At 47.0% G+C, this 19,216-nt stretch overlaps 1 protein-coding gene across 1 annotated transcript in view; it reads left to right on the top strand.

The window, feature by feature from the left end:
- Positions 1-19,216, top strand: part of PIK3AP1 (phosphoinositide-3-kinase adaptor protein 1) — a 110,187-nt gene that overhangs the window by 81,430 nt on the left and 9,541 nt on the right. The window contains exons 10-14 of the mRNA XM_052661224.1: positions 968-1,159; positions 4,337-4,402; positions 6,761-6,966; positions 9,970-10,042; positions 14,763-14,918. Of these exons, the coding sequence (XP_052517184.1) occupies positions 968-1,159; positions 4,337-4,402; positions 6,761-6,966; positions 9,970-10,042; positions 14,763-14,918 (693 nt within the window). The remainder of the gene's footprint in view (positions 1-967; positions 1,160-4,336; positions 4,403-6,760; positions 6,967-9,969; positions 10,043-14,762; positions 14,919-19,216) is intronic.

Below are 19,216 nucleotides of genomic sequence, written 5' to 3'. Positions count from 1 at the left end.
GCACCACTTATTAAAGAGATCGTCTTTTCTCCGTTGTATATTCTTGCCTCCTTTGTCAAAGATAAGGTGTCCATAGGTGCATGGATTTATCTCAGGGCTTTCTATTTTGTTCCATTGATCTATATTTCTGTTTTTGGCGCTCAGCTTTCTTTATAGTCCAACTCTCACGTCACTACGTGACTACTGGAAAAACCATAGGTTTAACTATATGGACCTTTATATATATATATCTATTAAGTCTATCTGGTCTAATATGTCATTTATGGCCAGTGTTTCCTTACTGAAGTTTTGACTAGATGATGTATCTGTTAATGTAAGTGATATGTTAAAGCCTCCTATTATTGTATTATATTATTATATTACTGTCAATCTTTACATTTATGCTGGTAATATTTTCTGTATGTATTTAGTGCTCCTATGTTAGATGCATATATACTTTTAATTGTTATATCTTCTTATTGGATTGTTCTCTTTATCATTAGGTACTGTCTGTATTTGTCTATTGTTACAGTCTTTGTTTTAAAATCTACTTTGTCTAATCTTTTTCTGAGGGTTTTCTTGTTCCTTTGTTTGGCATGTATTTCTCTGCCATTCATTTTGAATAATTCTCTCTTTTAATTTTTGTGCATTTGGCAGCTTGGAAATGTTTCCCAATCTTAGAGAAGTGGCCTTATATAGCAGATATTTATGGGGCCCAGTAGCATACACCCTTCTGGTCACCAGAGCTATATATTCTAGTTGTGCCTTCTACTTGGGCTATATGGGCCTTTCTGTTGTGGCAGGGCCAACTGCTGTGGAGGTGCTGGTAGGTGAGGCTGGTCCCTGGCCTGGTTGGCTGCCAGGCCCTACCTAATGCGGAGGCTATCAGTTTACTGATGGGCAGGGCAGGGATCCAGGGCAGCTAGTTGCAGGAGTTGGGCATCCCAGGGTTTAACAACTGTTTAGTCACCTTTCTCTCTGCTTCTAGGCAACAGCACGGGAATGTCCAGTTTGGAGAGAGACCATCTTGGTCAGGAAGAAGATGTATATCACACAGTGGATGATGATGAGGCCTTGTCAGTGGACTTGACCAACAGGCCCCCTGTCCCAGTGCCCAGACCAGAGGCCAGCGCATCTGCCACTCACCAGCCATCTGACAATGAATCATACATTTCTAAAGGCAAGTGTGGCAGGGAATGATGCCCAGTGGGGTCTTCAGGGCCTCTCAGCAGAAAATTCCCTGGATCCTCTACCTCCTGAATTATTGCTTAGCGAGTATTCCCTCCTGAATGGTCTCCAACCAGTCCCTGGAGACAGGGTCAGTGTTTGGGGCAGATTTTGAAACTAGACTAGGGGCAGTGGTCAGATTCAGTTCTGGCCTTCCTGCAGGAATTGGTGCATAATGGGAAGATAGAGATAAATAAGATGTCTCTCTACTCCAAATAGCAAGATCCCTGGTAATTGTTATCTCCTGAAACTATTACTATTATTATTAATTTTAAATATTTAACATTTATTGAAACCTACTGAGTGTTTTATTTGAAATATGTCATAATAATCTATTAGGTATGGGCCGTTATCATTTCCATTTTACAGATGAGAAAAATGGAGGCTTACAGAGGTTGCTTGATAACCATGTAGCAGAGCTAGGATTTGAATTCAGGGAGTCTCTCTTTATACAACCTTGGTTTGCAACCACAATGCTAGGCTATCTACCTACCTGCTGCTGCTGCTGCTGCTAAGTCGCTTTAGTCTTGTCCAACTCTGTGCGACCCCATAGATGGCAGCCCACCAGGCTCCCCCGTCCCTGGGATTCTCCAGGCAAGAACACTGGAGTGGGTTGCCATTTCCTTCTCCAATGCATGAAAGTGAAAAGTGAAAAGTGAAAGTGAAGTCGCTGAGTCGTGTCAGACTCTTAGCGACCTCATGGACTGTGGCCCACCAGGCTCCTCCATCCATGGGATTTTCCAGGCAAGAGTGCTGGAGTGGGGTGCCATTGCCTTCTCCATCTACCTACCTACCTACATTGATAAAAGTTGATGATAATTGAGTTTTGAGTTCTTCACAATGACCCCTGGGACATTAGATGCTCATAGCATTGTAAGTTTCACTATCTTTCAGGACTTGATTTTATTAATATGATTACAAGTACTGTATGAGTGTAAGAATTGCTAGATCTGTGCACTTGACCTCCATTTCATGTTTAATAGTATAACAGGTTGTGGAAGGTATGGCAAAAGATTATAAACTAGGAAGATAGCCCTCAACCAGAGCCCCAGGTAACCGGGCTGCGGTTGACAAATAAAAATACAACTGTATCTCATTAAGTATGAATTCCAGAAAAACAACAAATAATTCCTTAGTGTAAGTGTATTCCAAATATGGCACTCTTTTTTTCAGTTTATATTTTGGTTTGTTAAATCTAGCAATCCTAATTGGGTAGAAATGCAGTGGAAGGATATTTACATATTGTCTAGTGCCCTCAGTCCTCATGGTTTGCCATGATCTTCTGGCTCATTGTGGGAAGTTCAGTTAGAAGGGGCACAGGCAATTCCTAAAGAGCCCTGAAGGACTTGCTATGAAATTGTGGAGAGCAAAGGAAAGGAGAGAGGCAGGAGATGACAAAAGGGCAATAGTTAGGAGGCCAGAACATCTGGGTTCAAGTCTCAGCTCTTGCATTTTCAACTCTACAAAATGAGACATTGGGTAAGTCATTTCACCCTCTTTAGTTTTCGTTTCCTCACCTATGAAATATGTATCATAATAATATATGTATAAATTGATGCCTAGTAATACTCTGTCAGAACCTTATTATGAAGGTCAGATGAGATAATACATGGGAATTTAGGTCAGTTGCTCAGTCGTGTCCGACTCTTTGTGACTCCATGAACCACAGCATGCCAGGCCTCCCTATCCATCACCAACTGCCGGAGTTCACCCAAACCCATGTCCATTGAGTCGGTGATGCCATCCAACCATCTCATCCTCTGTCGTCCCCTTCTCCTCCTGCCCTCAATCTTTCCCAGCATCAGGGTCTTTTCAAATAAAGCACTATATAGACATCCTTTCTATTGGGATTTCTGTCCTATTGGCATCAATCTCAAGGTTTAGAAATGAATAATGATAATAAAGGGCTTCCCAGGTAGCTCAGAGGGTAAAGATTCTGCCTGCAGTGCAGGAGACACAGGAGATGCAGTCTTGATCCCTGGGTTGGAAAGATTTCCTAGAGAAGGAAATGCCAGCCCACTCCAGTATTCTTGCCTAGAGAATTCCATGGACAGAGGAGCCCGGCGGGCTACAGTCCATGGGGCTGTAAAAAGTCAGACACAACTGATGTGACTGAGCACTCATGCAATGATAATAAAGGCTAACATGAAGTGCTTGCACATGCCAGGCACTGTTCTGAGCACTTTCCATATATTAACTCATATAATCCTCGCAACAACCCATAGCCAAGGGTACAATATCATCCTCATTCTACAGATCAGAAAACTGAGGCAAGAAGAGTTCAAGCCTCTTGTCTTAGATCACGTGGCTCATAAATGGTAGCGACAGGGTTTAAATGCAGGAAGTCATGTGCAGGGCCCAAGGAGCCTTAACCACTTGTTAGTCCTACCACTGAGTGAATGTCTGTCACTTCTCAGGGTTCCCTATGAGCCTTTACGGATTCCTTGTGCATGAGTGACATCATCGAAGTCACTTTGGAGCCTTGCACACATTTCACATGTCCCGCTGCTCTGAGTTCTGTCTTATGGCACTTGTTGACATGTTAAGTGGCACTTCCTTTTATTCTCAAACTTTGGCGTGTTCCATGGCTTGCTTCAAATATTCAAGGATCCAGCACACGTCCTTGTTCACATTACGCTTTTCCTTAATGATCTCATAAATGCCGATTATGTCCTCTGCCCGGCTTTGTCTTTCTGGTTTGAGATCTTGTCTGTTTGATCTATCTCCATGTTGTAATCCCTAGAGCTTCCATTCATTGGTTGCCTCCTTTAAAGGGGCTTGTCTGGTGGCTCAGCGGTAAAAAATCTGCCTGCAGTGCAGGAGACCCAGGTTCAATCCCTGGGTTGGGAAGATCTCCTGCAGAAGGGAATAGCAACTCATTCCAGTATTTGAGGAGCCTGGTGGGCTACAGTCCATGGGGTTGCAAAGAGTCAGACCCAACTGAGCAACTAACACTTCACTTTCTAGAATCTTGATTTATAGAACTACATACAGTGGTCCAAGTTGTGATCCATTATTACTTATTTTGGACAAGATTTTGGTCATTTTTCTGCTAAATGTATAAAATATTATAAAGCTTCTTAGAAAGAGGTACTATTTGGCTTCACTTAGAGTGCTCTTTATCTCACAGTTTTTGCAGAAAAAAGTCAAGAGAAGCCTGGGAATTTCTATGTTACCTCAGAGAGCATGAGGAAAGGTAAGCAGATGTCCTCAGCTTTCTTTTGCAGGACCTGGACTTCTTGGTGGTGGCAGTGATCATGTTTCGGAGATTTCCAGGTGTAATCCCTCCTTAGCCTTGAAAAACAGAGGTTCAAGAAATACCTGAAGTGGAACTGTACCAAAGGTGAAAGGAGAGGAGAAGAGATTGGGGTGCCTTAGAACATTGTACCAATCGATCATGCCACTGACTTTAATACCTGAGAAAGTGTCTGTAACAGCACACTAAAATACTATTTAGACATTGAAATGATACCAACAGGATGCAAGTGGGCAGCCCAGCACCCAGTCTTTACCTAGTGATCCAGCCCTACCGTGCTATTTACCTAGGCTATCTGTATTAGCTAAAGTATAGTTTAATTCAACTTTTACTTGAGACATTTTGTTTGTCACTGGGTGACATTTTTTTGGAAAGCTTTTTAGAGGAAGTTTGAAGAGATAAGTGCTCTTTTGTTCTCGATACCTTTCCTTGTGCTAAACAGAGGCCTTCAGTAGTATCCCAAAGATGATTCTTTTGAAAAGGAGCCATGACACCATCTAAACACTGGAAAGCATCCCTAAAGACTTTGGTAGTAGGAGACTGGAACTGACTGACTTGTGCATCTTTATTTTGTCCCCACACTCCATCTCCCAATATAATTAAAGATTATAGGGCAAACCTGGGAGAAAGGCATGTGAGTGTGTGTGGACAGAGAGAACGGTGGTAAGAATGATGGATAAGTTTCTCTGAAGCTTTTTCAGTACCCACTGGGTAAAGTCATCTCTCTTTTTTCTTTATGCCACCTCCTTGAATCACAATGTCCAAATGAGGCCCTCCTGGAGAAATTTAGAATCAAAGATAGCCCTACGGGAAATGAGCAGTGAAACGTTATGCTGTTTCCATGTGCTCAGTGGCTCCATCACTTCTGCAAGTCTAGCTTGCTCCCCACAGAACTTAGAGGAGCCACACAGCCTGGAGAGAGAGGAGTTGGCATAATACTTCCTTCTGTAGAACATTTAAAGCATGAACAACCCAAGGAGAGTCACTTGGGACCCAGCACCTAATTTTTACCTGGTGACTTTGTACCTGGGTCATGATTCCATTAGCCTTCCAGTCTCCTCAAGCATTTCACGCCTGTAGGTTCACAATCACTGTGCCCTATGCTGCTTGGAGGCAGGCAGGATGGGGAGGGCTGGAAGTGCTGGAAGAAGCATCCTGGTTAGCCTTTCCTGTATATTCTCTTCTGGGAGTGGATTTTAGTCTGAATCAGTGGTTCTCAACTGGGGGTGATTTCTCCTCCACTCGCCAGCACTGCCCCACCCTGCCATTTGGCAACATCTGGGACATTTAAAAAATATATTATTTATTTTGGCTGCACTGGGTCTTCTTGCTGTGCCCAGGCTTTCTCCACTTGTGGTGAGCAGGGGCTACTCTCTACTTGTGTGTGGGTTTCTCATTGGTGGTGGTTCCTCTTGTTGCAAATCATGGGCTCTCAGGCATGTCGGCTCAGTAGCTGCATATCTTGGGTTCTAGAGCGCAGGCTCAGTAGTCATGATGCATAGACTTAATTGTCCCATGGCATGTGGAATCTTCCCAGAGCAGGGATAGAACCTGTGTCCCCTGCATTGGCAGGCAGATTCTTAACCACTGGATCACCAGTGGTTAAGCCCTGGGACATTTTTTTGTTGTGGCAGCTGAGGAAGGAGATGCTATTATCATCAAGTGGGTAGAGGCCAGGGATAAGGTTAAACATCCTACAGTGTACAAGACAGCTAGCCAACCCCAACCAAGAATTACCTCGTCCAAAATGTCAATAGTGCCAAGGCTGAGAAACGCTGGTCTAAAGGCTTCTTAGTAACTCATGTTGACTTAGCTACTGGGTGCTGTGTGGATGCATGTGTGCTAAGTCATTCATTGTGTCCAACTTTTTACGACCCCAGGGACGGTAGCCCACCAGGCTCCTCTGTCCACGGGATTCTCCAGGCAAGAATACTGGAGTGGATCTCCATGCCCTCCTCCAGAGAATCTTCCCCACCCGGGCATTGGACCTGCATCTCTTATGCCTCTGGATTGGCAGGCGGGTTCTTCGCCACCAGCGCCAGCTGGGAAGCACCCCCTGGTTGCTATACCTTTCTAAAATGTTGTGACCTTTTCTACTTCAGTGTCATAGGCTTTGAAATTATTAGCTGCTTCCCTCTCTCTGATTTCACCTAGCATCTCCTTTGTCTTGATTCCACATGTGATTGTTCTTCTGAGGCATGTCCTCTTGAGCCCACGGCCAGCATCATGAACCCCACTCACCCGGTCAGCTCTCTCCAGTAGAGGAGCCTGGAAACTGAGTTTCTCTTTCCTTTCCAGAGCCACCTGTCAGACCGTGGAGGGACAGGCCTCAGTCGAGCATATATGATCCCTTTGCTGGGATGAAAACACCAGGCCAGCGCCAACTCATTACCCTCCAGGAGCAGGTGAAGCTGGGCATCGTCAATGTGGATGAGGCCGTGCTGCACTTCAAAGAGTGGCAGCTCAACCAGAAGAGGCGGTCAGAGTCCTTCCGCTTCCAGCAGGTAACTGGCTCTGCGTGGACTTTGCTCCGTGTCGGTCTCTCCCCTAGGCGGTAGAGAGGGGCCGAGTCCACGGCTGTGCTGTGCACTGCTGTAGCTGCATGCTGGGGGCTGGGCCTGAGAACGCTTGTTTGAGTGCCGTGGTGAGTCACTGCATGCTTTCATTCGTCACCTGTTGTCTGGAACCATGTGGCTCCCTGGCCGAGAGCTGGTTGGCCTTTCTTGTTGTCATGAGGCTCCAGATCAGGAACCAAGACTCAGTTATAACCCCCAGTTCTGCACCTGCCACTTCCCTCTGCACGTGGCCCTATACTTTTACTTTCTAGCTTTCCGCTTTTCAGAGGCCTTCGCTCTACTCCTAATGCCGACACTCCCACAGAACTATCGCCTTAGAACTCAAAGAGAACTTGGATGGCTCCCAAGAATTATGCTTAAGTGAACAAAGCAAGTCACTGACATAAAACCACTCAAGTTAAAACACACTCTCGTATATACACACCCACCTCCCACCCCCACCCCCCAGACACACACACAGATGCACACACACACAAACTGTAGGCATGTTTGCAAATGCAAAGATCTGGAAAGGACGACCCCACACCACCCCAATGGTTACCACTCAAGAGGAAACTGGGATCAGAGGGCTGGGCTTCCAGGAGACTCCTGCTGCTACGTGAGGACATGTAACTCCACACAGTGACGCATGGGGATGTGAGTCCTAAAGCTGCATTTGTCCAGCTCTGACAACAGTCTGTGGCACTGTGCTAAGTGCTAAGTGGACCCAATCTCTTCCACCCCTCACAGCAGGCATGGACATAAGTGTCATTGGGCTTCCCTGGTGGCTCAGACAATAATCTGCCTGCAATGGAGGAGACCTGGGTTCAGTTCCTGGCTATGGCAGATCCTCTGGAGAAGAGAATGGCTGCCCATTCTTGCCTGGAGAATTCCATGGACTGAGGAGCCTGGTTGGCTACTGTCTGTAAGGCTGCAAAGAGTCAGACACAGCTGAGCGACTAACACTTTCACTTCACTTTACAGAAAACTGAGGCTCAGAGAGGTAGGGAGGCAGAGTCGGGATTCAAAGGAAACCTTTCTCATTTCAGAGCCTGCGCTCCCTTCACAATGCTGTGTCTGCCCTCTGAGTGCTCCTAAAACAGGGTCACCCTCTCTCCCAGCCTGTCTCCCTCACCCTAGGGGTCTGGATGTAGGAACCCAGGGCCCTCCTCATCCAGGAGACCCAGGGAGGCTGCAGCACTGCTGGGAACAGGCTGGTCTTGGCCAAACACTGATCTTCTGAGTCCTTGCCAAGTTGGTGCCACGCAGCATGGTCGTCAGGAGTAGCCAGGGCTCCAGTGCCAGGCAGCCTGAGTCCAGCCTTACTCTGCCTCTTTGGACTGGACGACCACAGCCTCTCTGTACCTCTGCTTTTCCATCGCTGAAGTGTGAAGGGAGAGAGCTAGACGATGTCAACCTTGTGAAGCCCTTGGCGTGCCTGGCACATAGTAAATGCTGAGAGTACTCCATGCTCTGACTGCCTCCTGGCTCTTGCAGAGCCAAGGAGTCCAAGGACCGGACAGTGTGAAGACCATACCAGGGGCTGCCCCATGGTGCCCCATTTTCCTCTGTCTCTTGCCCTACTTCCCCTCTCGTGAGCAGGCGCCTTCCCTTCAGCTCCTTCTCTCTTCAGGTGACTCTTGCATCTGGGTCTCTGGTAACATCTTTTCAGCCACCAGCTGGGCATGTCCCCCGAGGTATCCTAGACCTGCAGCACATCCAACAACACACAGGCCCGTGAGGCCTCTTCCCTGTCCTGACTCCCTGTGTCTCTTCACTCCCTGTTATCTTCCAGAGGCTGATGTCCAGACTTCAGACTCTCTTGGGCTCTTTTCCACACTCGCCCACGTCCAGCCAGCTGTGTGTCTGGTTGGTCTTGCTCCGTGCGTTCTTCCTCTTGCCTCTGCTCCTGTCTTTGCGCTCCCTCTACCACATCCTCATGCTGACCCGTATCACCTGCATCTGCCCCATCACATCATCTTCAGGGGGGTCTGCTTGCCTCCAACTCCTTCCCCCTCCTCTCTGCCCGACCTTACAGCTATGGCCAGCCCCCAGCTTCCAGTGTCTCCCCGCTGCTTCCTGGCCCAAGCTCAGTCTCTCAGCTGCAGTCACAACCCAACCAGTCCTTCTGTCCTGCCTCTGTGGCTCCCTCACAGGAACGTTATGCTCCAGCCAGAAGGTCTGAGTGTTAGTCCCTGGGACATTTCCCTAGAATGCTCAGACACTTCACTTCAAGGTGATTGTTGTTTATGAACTAAAATAGCAACAAATATTGCTCCTCACGTGTCTGTTTAACATTTATTGAATGACTGTGATAGCCCAAACAACAGGATTCCAGGAAGGTGCAAGACCTAGTCTCTTGCCCTTTAAGAGCTCACAGTGCCTCTGAAGAGCCTACACACACACACACACACACGCGCGCGCGCGCACATGCACATGGCATGCACACAAGGCAGCGTAACCCAGTGCCACATGGCATGGGAATCACTAAAGACTGGACAGTCTGGTGTGGGGGGAGGTGGTTTAGAAGGTGGGCCTTGACCCCGCCTTGGAACAGAGTCATGGAATCAGTGTCCCTCGAGGTCAGGGGAATGTGCGAGAACACTCAGAGGTGGGAATGAGGGTGGAGAGCTTGTAAGCAGGTAGGAGACTGGCTTGTCTAAGGGGCGTGCAAGGTGGGGGTGGGTTATAAGGCTGGGAAGGAACTGGGAACCAGAGAGGAGGGGAGACCCTTTGTTGCGGACAAGACGTCTTCTCTTCAGGCATAGCTTTTAAGAGGACTTGAATTTCTCTGGGAGCTGATTGCAAATGCATTCAGCCTCATTTGCATGTTGGGAATGTTATAGCAATGTGATATATCTTGCAAATGTCATAAAATCAGAAAAAAAACCTCTAATGCCTTGAGGGTATAATTCTGGTGTATATTTTAAAAAACAAACTAAAATTTTCCAGGAAAACCTTAAACGACTAAGAGACAGCATCACCCGAAGACAGAGAGAGAAGCAAAAATCAGGAAAGCAGACAGGTATGTGGCTTCCCGGGGCTCCTGCACACTGGGGGACTTTGCTCTGGTCTGTTTTCCTTGACTCTCTTTTCTGCTGGGGCCTGAATGGGCAGACCACTTGCCCAGCACCTGTCACCCTCTTTACAGATCTGGGTCCCCCAGTAGGCTGGAAGGTCCTTTGGAACAACGACTTTGTCTTGTTAATTCTGTAAATCTAGTACCTGGCTGGCACATGAGGCATGTCAGCAAATGAAAGAGAGGAAGGCTTGAACTCTGTACCCCTCTCTCCTCCCATGAGAGAGGACGATAATGCCTTCTCCTAGGCACCTGACTCTGCCCTTGGCATTTAGGAAGACAAGTCTCTCTGAGCAGAGAAAGGAGAAAGTCCCATTGTGTAGCGTCAGTGTCTGGTCCCAGCAGGCCTACTGTGTCATCGGTGTCCACACCACAAACTGCTTTGGAAGCCCGGATCTCATCTGCAGCAGAGCTCCCGCCGTGTGTAGCGGAGGTCCAATAGCAGGGCCACGGATTCCAGTTGTGCACACTGAGAACCCTCTGCTTCCCTTGACCCTCCCTCCTCCAGGTGCTACCCATGTGGCACCACCATCCCTGGGCAAGGAGTGGGCGGAAGGTCAGAGCGGTCATCCTCAGACTGCTGCTTGGGTGACGAGGTTTTAAATGTGTGCTGCCTCTAGCCACACGCACACTTGTCCGCCTTCTGGTTGGGAAGAGGACAAAGGAGAGGAGGAAGAAAATCTAGCTCAAGAGCTGTGCTCATCCTGGGGTCAGACAGCAGGGCACCCGGTGATAGAGGGCGGCGCTGCTTTTTAAAACTACAGCATGTGACCCACGGGACATCCCTGGTGGTCCAGGGGTTAGGACTCCATGCTTCCACTGAGGGTCATGGGTTTGAGCCCTGGTTGGGGGACTAAGATCCCACAATCTGCACAACATGGCTGAAAAAGAAGAAGAAGAAGAAGACTTGATTGAATGAAACATTTCAAGCTTTTAAATATGCGTAGCGTGAAGAAAGCTGTGATTTGGCGGGACATGGGGGGCGTCCTTGGTGGCTCAGTGAGTAAAGAGACCACCTGCAATGTGGGAGACCTGGATTCTGTCCCTCCACTGGGAAGATCCCCTGGAGGAGGGCATGGCAACCCACTCCAGTATTCTTGCCTGGAGAATCCCCAGGGACAGAGGAGCCTGGTGGGCCACAGTCCATGGGGTTGCAAAGAGTGGGACACAACTGAGTGACTAAGTACACACACCCACAGCTGATTTGGGAGGTGATCCTGGGGAGCACGGTAGAGGGTGGGGCAGTGAGAGAGGAAAAAAAGGTGGCCAGCAGCCTGCAGTTAGCACCATGACTGCAGCTTCCTCTCCACAAAGACGCTAGGAGTCAATGGAGAACACTCTGGAATGGTTATCCCTCCCATGGGGCATTTAGACACCAGCTCCTGTGTCTTTGGGTGAGGCCTGCTGGGAGATGGGCGCTTGGAATCTGGCTCCCAGAGAAAGCTCATGCAGGTGGAAGCTGGACCCTGCGCTACCTGTCCAGGCCCCCGGGCATCAGAGCATCTGCCAAAGCAAAGGCGTCATTTGTGGCTGAGTGAAGGTGATGTATTAGTTAATTGCATAAAGCTCAATTGTATACTTAGTGACATACTAACTTAAAATTGCCAGGGTTTTCACATTCAGGTGCCCCAGCACTGGCGCATCCATGCTTGTAGGGATAGCAGGTAGGAGCAGGGTGGCAGTTAGGGATGGGGTAGGGGGTAGACTAAGAGTGCGACAGGACTTGGGGCCCCTTACTCTGCTTCAACCATTGCAACTCCTTTACACAAAAATCTGTTTCTATTTCGAGCTTCTGTTTTCTTCAGAGGAAAGACTTCTGCTTTACAAAAAACAAACAAACAAAAATTTGAAAATCGTCCACACAGGATAACTTCTCCTACAGGAGAAGTAGGGCTGATGAATGACATTTCTGCTTGAACAATCTTTTCCAGGAATGGAGGCCATCCCACTCAAGGATTATCTCTATTCATTTAGAAGCCTCATTTGCCTTAGAAAAGAAAAACAACGATGATTTTTCTTTAATTTGGGTTGAAAGACCAAGGACGATTAAGAAGTAACAGTCTGTTCATAATAACTTGCCAGTCTGTTCTCAGCCCTGGGAGCTGGCTTACTCTCACTGAGACAGTGCAGAGCACTGATAGTGTAGGAAGTCAGAAGAGGGCTGGCTGGCTCAGGACTTACTGGATGCCCTGGCCCCACAGAGAAGAATACCAATATTTGTGTTCTGGGTGTGTCTGTGGTCAGTGCAGGGCGGGAGGAGCAAGCTGGGGTCCCAGGAAGCCTGGATTCTGATCCCAGCTTTGTCTCCAAATCATTTCTTGATCCAAGACTTTTCCATTAACCACTTCATGCCTCAGTTTCCCCATCTGTGGTCACACCCGGTTTATCTGCTTAATAGAGTTGTTGTTTAGTCACTAAATTGTGTCCAACTTTTTGTGACCCCATGGACTATAGCTTGCCAGGCTCCTCTGTCCATGGGATTTCCCAGGCAAGAATATTGGGGTGGGTTTGCCGTTTCCTTCTCCAAGGGATCTTCCTGACCCAGGGGTCAAACCCGCATCTCCTGCATTGGCAGGAGAGTTCTTTACCACTGAACCACCAGAAAAGCCCACTTACCAGAGTAGCAAAGTTCAGAGGAGGAATATTAGCAAATGTGAATGCACTTTGGGAAAAGTGCTTCCCAGTATAGTGATGATAATTATTTTTCCTGGCACTGTTCCTCTGTTCAAAGAATATCAGGCTTTTGTGGACATTTAGCCTAGTTCTACTTGATTTTTTTGAACTTTGACTCCCAATTTTTTTTCCTGTGTATTTTACTTACCTTTCCTTGAACTGTTTGTGAGCTGAAAACTGCTTCATTGAAGTGAATTAAGCAGTCATGAATTTACCTTGAAAAGATTGTCATTAAAAACCTCAGTCAAAGCTGAGGGGGAGAAATGTATTATCTGTTCACTGACTAGTCTCTGCCCACGCACTTCCAAGCTTGGGCACCCAAGTGGGTGGGTGCTTCCACTGCTCAGTTATAGCCAAAAGAGGCTAAGGATGTGAAAAAGATCTGTGTTACACAGAGGTCTGGAAAGCTAGGACCACACACTGCTCTTGGGATCAGGGTCTCTGGAATGAGGCAAGCTCGAGCCAGCAATCCGCTGTTTTAATATTCTCCACGCAGAACGTTGAGCACACGCTCCATCCACCCCATCCTCACCCCTGCTCTTCCCTGCTGTGCTAGTTTACACATTCACCCTTCTTGGCAGACCTCTGGCTTTGGCAGGTGCCACACTCCCTAGACTTCCTGCCACACCTGCTCCCTAGCAGAGGGGAGGCAGAGGAGGAAGTGGTTTCTTGAGATTATGGGCACACATCCCCGAAAGCCCACCCACGCTTACACCTCTTCCTAGAGTCTCTGTCCCGAGACTTGGGAAGGTCTGGGGCCTCAAGGGGAGCCCTGTGACAGGAGCTCACCTGGCTTTCACACTTCCCTGGGGAGGAAGCTGGGCTGGGCTCCCGCAGATACTCTCTTCCACTTGCCAGCTGGAGCTGTTTTCTGGTCATAGCAACCAGGGGTGGAAATCCCCGGGGCACAGGGAGGAAAGAGCAGTCACTGATCCGGCTAAGCCAGTGAAGAGGCCAGGTTAATGCTTTGCAGGACAAAGGAATTATCTTGCTGAATCTGTGGGGTCTCAAATCACTGATCAGCCTTGCAAGTCACAAAATCTTTCATGGACCTTATGAACCTCTTTCCATGAATTCTCTGGATCATTACTGTCATTTTGGACCACCCACCCTCCCTATAGGAGGCAAGTGAGTCCTTAAGGGCCTGGACTTTGGAGCCTGGGTTCACATCCCAGCTATCCCACTTACCGGCTGCTTAACAGGGACTTGGGGCACGCTACTTCACGTCTCTATACGTTAGTTTCTATGGAGCATGCTGACAATAGTGTTTATTTCATGGGTGTTGGAGGATTGAAGAAGCTAAGAATATGGAGGCTTTTGGAACTATTCATGACGTACAGGGTAACCTAGTGTTACAATCAATGGCGTTCGTAACCCCTCCTTAGAAAAGGAAGAAATCAGAGGGGTTGGCTGACTAACTCAAGTTCCACAGTTGGTGAGTGGCAGAGCTGGGGCACCCATGAACATGTTAGTCGCTCAGTCGTGTCCAACTCCTTGCAACCCCATGGACTATAGCCCGCCAGGCTCCTCTGTCCATTACATTCTCCAGGCAAGAATACTGGAGTGGGCAGCCATTCCCTTCTCCAGGGCACCTTCCTGACCCAGGGATGAACCCGTCTGGTGCATTGCAGGTGAATTCTTTACAGTCTGAGCCAGCAGCCTTTCCCTGATTGAGCATTCTTTCTGCCACCTCATGCAAAAGCACTTCTCTGCCCTTCCCAACATCCCTCCACCCAACCTTCTGTCACTGATTGCCATGCATGGTTCTGTGGAGCTTCAGTGCTGATTGGGCAGGGTCCCCACCCTCCTCCCCTTCCTTCCCCTCTACTCCTCCCCTTCTCCTTCCCCCGCCCCTCCCCTCCCCTCCTCCCCTGCGCTCCTTCCCCTCCCCTCCAGGTTCAGGGGAAGGAGGCGGGTAGAGAGGAAGCAGCTTTGCAGTTTGGTAACTGGCATCCTGGTTCCTTAAAGCTGATCCCTTTCTCTCTAATTCCAGACTTGGAGATCACGGTCCCAATTCGGCACTCACAGCACCTGCCTGGGAAAGTGGAGTATGGAGTCTATGAGAGTGGCCCCAGGAGAAGCGTCTTCCCCCCAAGGACAGAGCTAAGACGAGGAGACTGGAAAACAGACAGTACCTCCAGCACAGCAAGTAAGCAGGTGGCCCCAGGTGCCTTCACAGCTGGACTCCAGCAGGCGAAACACGCTCTATGATGAGCCCAGAAGATCTTAACTGGAGCCTGGTTTGGGCCTAGGAGGTGTAAGAAATGAGGGACATTTAGCCTGTGAGGTTTGCCTTTTTTTCAGGGCACAGGAGACTCTTTACACAAATATTCCCGGAAGGCAGATTGTGTGATAATTATTACTCTATCACTTTTATAAATGAAAAATGCTAGTAATAGTACTGGTTAATATTTATGGAACACTTACTATCTGCTAAGCCTCTCCCACAGATTCTCTGATTTAATTCCCGTAATCACTCTGCAGGATAGGCTCTATCACCTCTATTTACTGAGAAGGAAACAGGCAGCCTAGGGCCTTCCTCTAGGTTAAATAGCCAACAAGGGGTAGCGCTTGGATTTGAGCTCAGGCAGACTAGATCAGGGTCAAGACTCTTGCTTACTATTCTTTTTGCTTCCACCGTGGTCAGGGAAAGGAAAAGGCACAAAGTCAAAAACATTAGGTAACAGTGGATTCAGATTTGAGAATTCCAACTGTATAGGCAATTGAGGATCTGATTTGGAAATGTCTTCCTTTTGGCTTGAAAGCTTGAATAGGAGTCTGATTGCAATAGACAATACCCGCTGATGTGCAGGCAGGAGCTGGGGCTTTGTTTCCGGATCCAGGGCAATGTTAACTGACTTCAGACACACCAGCTTCACAAGCCAAATAGATTGAGTTTCCCTGCTTTCATACATTTCAGTGTTAACAAAAGTGGCTAGGGGAAAAAATAAAAGAGCAAGAGTCAAGCTGAATTTCAGGACTCAAAGTCTCCTTAAATGTCGGGTGGAAGACTGCCATGTGGAGGTAGGAACTGGAAGCTCATCTAACCCAGGGCTTCTTTATCTTTTCTCAATCACAAACCCCTTTGAGAATCTGACATATGCTCTGAATGTCCTTCTTATAAAAATACACTTGCAAGTGCTTTAACACACACACAATTATGCCCATCCATGGACTGAGGTCAAGAGCCTCTGAACTTTCCTCCTCCTTACTTTATTAGCAGAGTATCTGTAACCCAGAAAGGGAAGGAATTTTGCCCAAGGTCCGACAACCAGTCAATGGCAATAGGGGTAGAACCCAGCCCTTCCCTCTGCCACTGTTACCTGTTGAAACATACCCAAAGCGTATCACACAGCCATATTAAGTCTAGACTTGATAGAGATGAAAATCTCCCCTTACATAATGAGGGTAATAATATATACTACCCCCTTGAGGCAAATTAGAGAATTCTGACAAGTTCAGAAATGGGAGAGATTTTCCCAGTGATCACAGATGGCAGAAGGATCAAGGCAGGCAACCCATCTCAGATGTATTGTGCAGGAGGGAAGTGGTATACTCTAGGGGTGAAGGCAGGGCTTTCTGGGGTAGGGGCAGGGGAAATTTAACAAGATAAACGTAGAATACTCATTTCAGGTTTGGATTCATTTAAATTATTTTATCTGTATGTTTTACTTTGAGTTACCTTGGAGTGAGACTAGAATGGAAAGCATAAACTCTGCTTTTTACCTTGTGTGGTGGTTTACTGTCCAGGGATCGCTAGCTTATTGGGTAAGAAAATGTTATTAAATGACAGACCAGAGGGTTTTATTTTACTCTGTGGCTGTAGATTGCATCCGGTCCCTGTTACTCAGTTATCTATTGCTGTGTAGCAAACTATCCAAAAATGCAAAGGCTTTAAACATAATCATTTATTTATGCCTGATTCTAAACTTGGCCAGGAGTCAGTGCGGATGGTCCACCTCTGCCCGTGCAGTCAGCTGGGGTCACTTGTGCAACTGTACTCAGCTGTAAGCTTGGCATGGACTGGAGCATCCATGATGGCCTCTCATTCTTCAGGGCCTCTCGTACATGGCCTCTAATTCAATAGCCTGAACTTCTTGTGTGATAACAAGATCCATAAAGGGAGCATTCCAGAAAAACAAGCCCCGGTGTGCAAGTGCTTATCAAGCTTTGCCTTACATCACACTTGATAACGTCATATTGGCCAAAGTGAGTCCCGTGGCTAAGCCAAGAGGGGTGTGAGGAGGAGGCCATACACAGGTGTGGATATTGGAGGTGGCGTCCTTGAGTCACTAATGGGTAATCTGCCATCTTGAAATTGATGATGATGATGATAGCTGCTGTAATTAATTAAATGCTTGCTCTTACAGGCTCTGTGCCAAGCATGTTACCGTATGATCTCATTCTATACAGTAGTGCTCTGAGATCAGGAAACAGAGACATACGCTAAGCATCTAATCTTGGGTCACTTGACAATTAAGCAGAGGATCTGGGACTCACATACAGATCTTTCTGTGTACTCAACCCTGGGGACATATTTCCTTCCAAAGAGAGAGAGTTCACAGGGCAAGGAGAGAGAATGAGGATAGTCCAGCTCTGAGCCACCAACAGCCCTTCAACCCCCAGCATCATGCCCTAAAAATCATGCCCTAAAAACAGCACCATTTTATTGTGCTGCAGCTGTCATCTCTTGGAAACTGTAGGAAAACAGTTTCAGGTTAAATCTAATTATATCTAAAATTTTAAGCACCAGATATTAGTGTTATGTTTAAGAGAACAAAAGTTTCATTAAAGAAAGACCATCGAGCTGCTTCTAGTTTGCCTGATTCAAGTTCCTTAACAGTCATATACATGATCATTTTTTTCTCTCATTCATTCTCTATCGATATTGAGGACTGCTCGGTGCATGTGGACCTAGACTGTACACTGGAGACATAAAGCTGAAAAAGAAACAGGGTCTGTCCCCTGGGAGCTTATAAAGGAGGAGAAAAGGTGTAAAAAGAGTGTAAGTTATAGGCTTGTTTGATCCTTCTTCCCTGGTGACAGAAGCCTGGCAAGGCGTGGGTGGTGCCCCTTTCCCCCAACAAGAGTGAATGTGATGGGGGGCCGGGGCCAGAACCTCCTACCAACGGTGCCATCCAGGTGGGTGGGGACCAACCAAGTCATCAGCTTTGGAGAAGGGAGAGGGCCAGGGCAGATAAACCAGGAGTAAGGGTTCAAAGTCAAGCACTGGGGGTTAAAAATTCAACAACACCAAGGGAAAGAATAGTGAGAGCTGGTGGGTATGAATTTCCAGGATCCTAGAATCAGCTCCTGGACACCTTTTTGTTCCCTCCCAGCAGATAATCTCTGGAAGGAGTCTGGTTCGTTGTAAAGGAATAAGATAAACAATGATGAATGACATGGGCGGCTTGGCCCCACAGGGATGGAAGCCCGTGCACAGGAGGGGTTACTTCCATTTGGGGGAATCAGGAAGGGTTTTGATAGCATTTGTCCTGAGCATTAGAGCCTGAGGAGGTTTCAAATTTGTGGATGGAATGGGCTGGGGGAGTGGGAAGGAAAGGACGTTCTAGCTGAGTGAACAGTGTTATATGTGGGCAACTGGATAAAAAGACAGGGTCGTGTGGTCCTTAACTCTGAAACAAACTCTGAATCCCCTGGCTTCTAGAAATATTTTGACACACTATCTTAAATTTAAAAATCTGCCTCCAAGAAATAATCCAAAATTATAATCTCAACCTGCTTTTGTCCAGCTGGTATCTAAATTAATTAGGTCAAAGTTGATGACATAATGAAGTCAAAACTAAGACGATTTACCTATAAACTAATATAAGTAGCTACTTTGAGTGAAAATTCAGCTAAACCTAAGTGCTGACAATACTGTTAACAGCATATATTGGAAAAATTAAAGTCAAGTTTTAGTTGATTAACTGTTAATCTTCCTTCTTCACTGCCAAACCAGCACGTCCTTGAGCTTGTTCTAATGCTGTCTTGTCCAGTACAGTAGCCCATAACTGCATGTGATTATGTAAATCTGTTCATTAAAACTAAATAAAATTAATTCAGTTCCTCAGTTGCACTGTGTCACATTAGCTACCAAACTGAACAGCACACAACAGAACATTTCCAGAAAACTCAATTAGATAATGCTGTTTCAGTGATTTAGGTGATAAATCCTCTACTTACATCTCTAAGCAGCTGACCTCACACAGTCATAGTTCCTATCTGGAGTGTAAATTATACTTTTGAATTTGTGCTCTGTGTTTTGTGTCACACTGGCCCCCTTTTAGAAGGTATGTATACATGTGTGATACTTGCACATGCTTGCTGTAATTCCTAAATAGGTAAAAAACATTAGTAACAAAGTTTGTTTGCCGATTTAAGAAACACCACTGAACAGGTGAGAAATAGAGCATCTCTGCTTCCTAGTCTGTCAAATTGAAGCAC

The sequence above is a fragment of the Budorcas taxicolor genome, chromosome 23 (genome assembly GCF_023091745.1).
Source record: "Budorcas taxicolor isolate Tak-1 chromosome 23, Takin1.1, whole genome shotgun sequence".
Taxonomy (NCBI): Eukaryota; Metazoa; Chordata; class Mammalia; order Artiodactyla; family Bovidae; genus Budorcas; species Budorcas taxicolor.
This window is presented reverse-complemented; position numbering and strand designations above follow the sequence as displayed.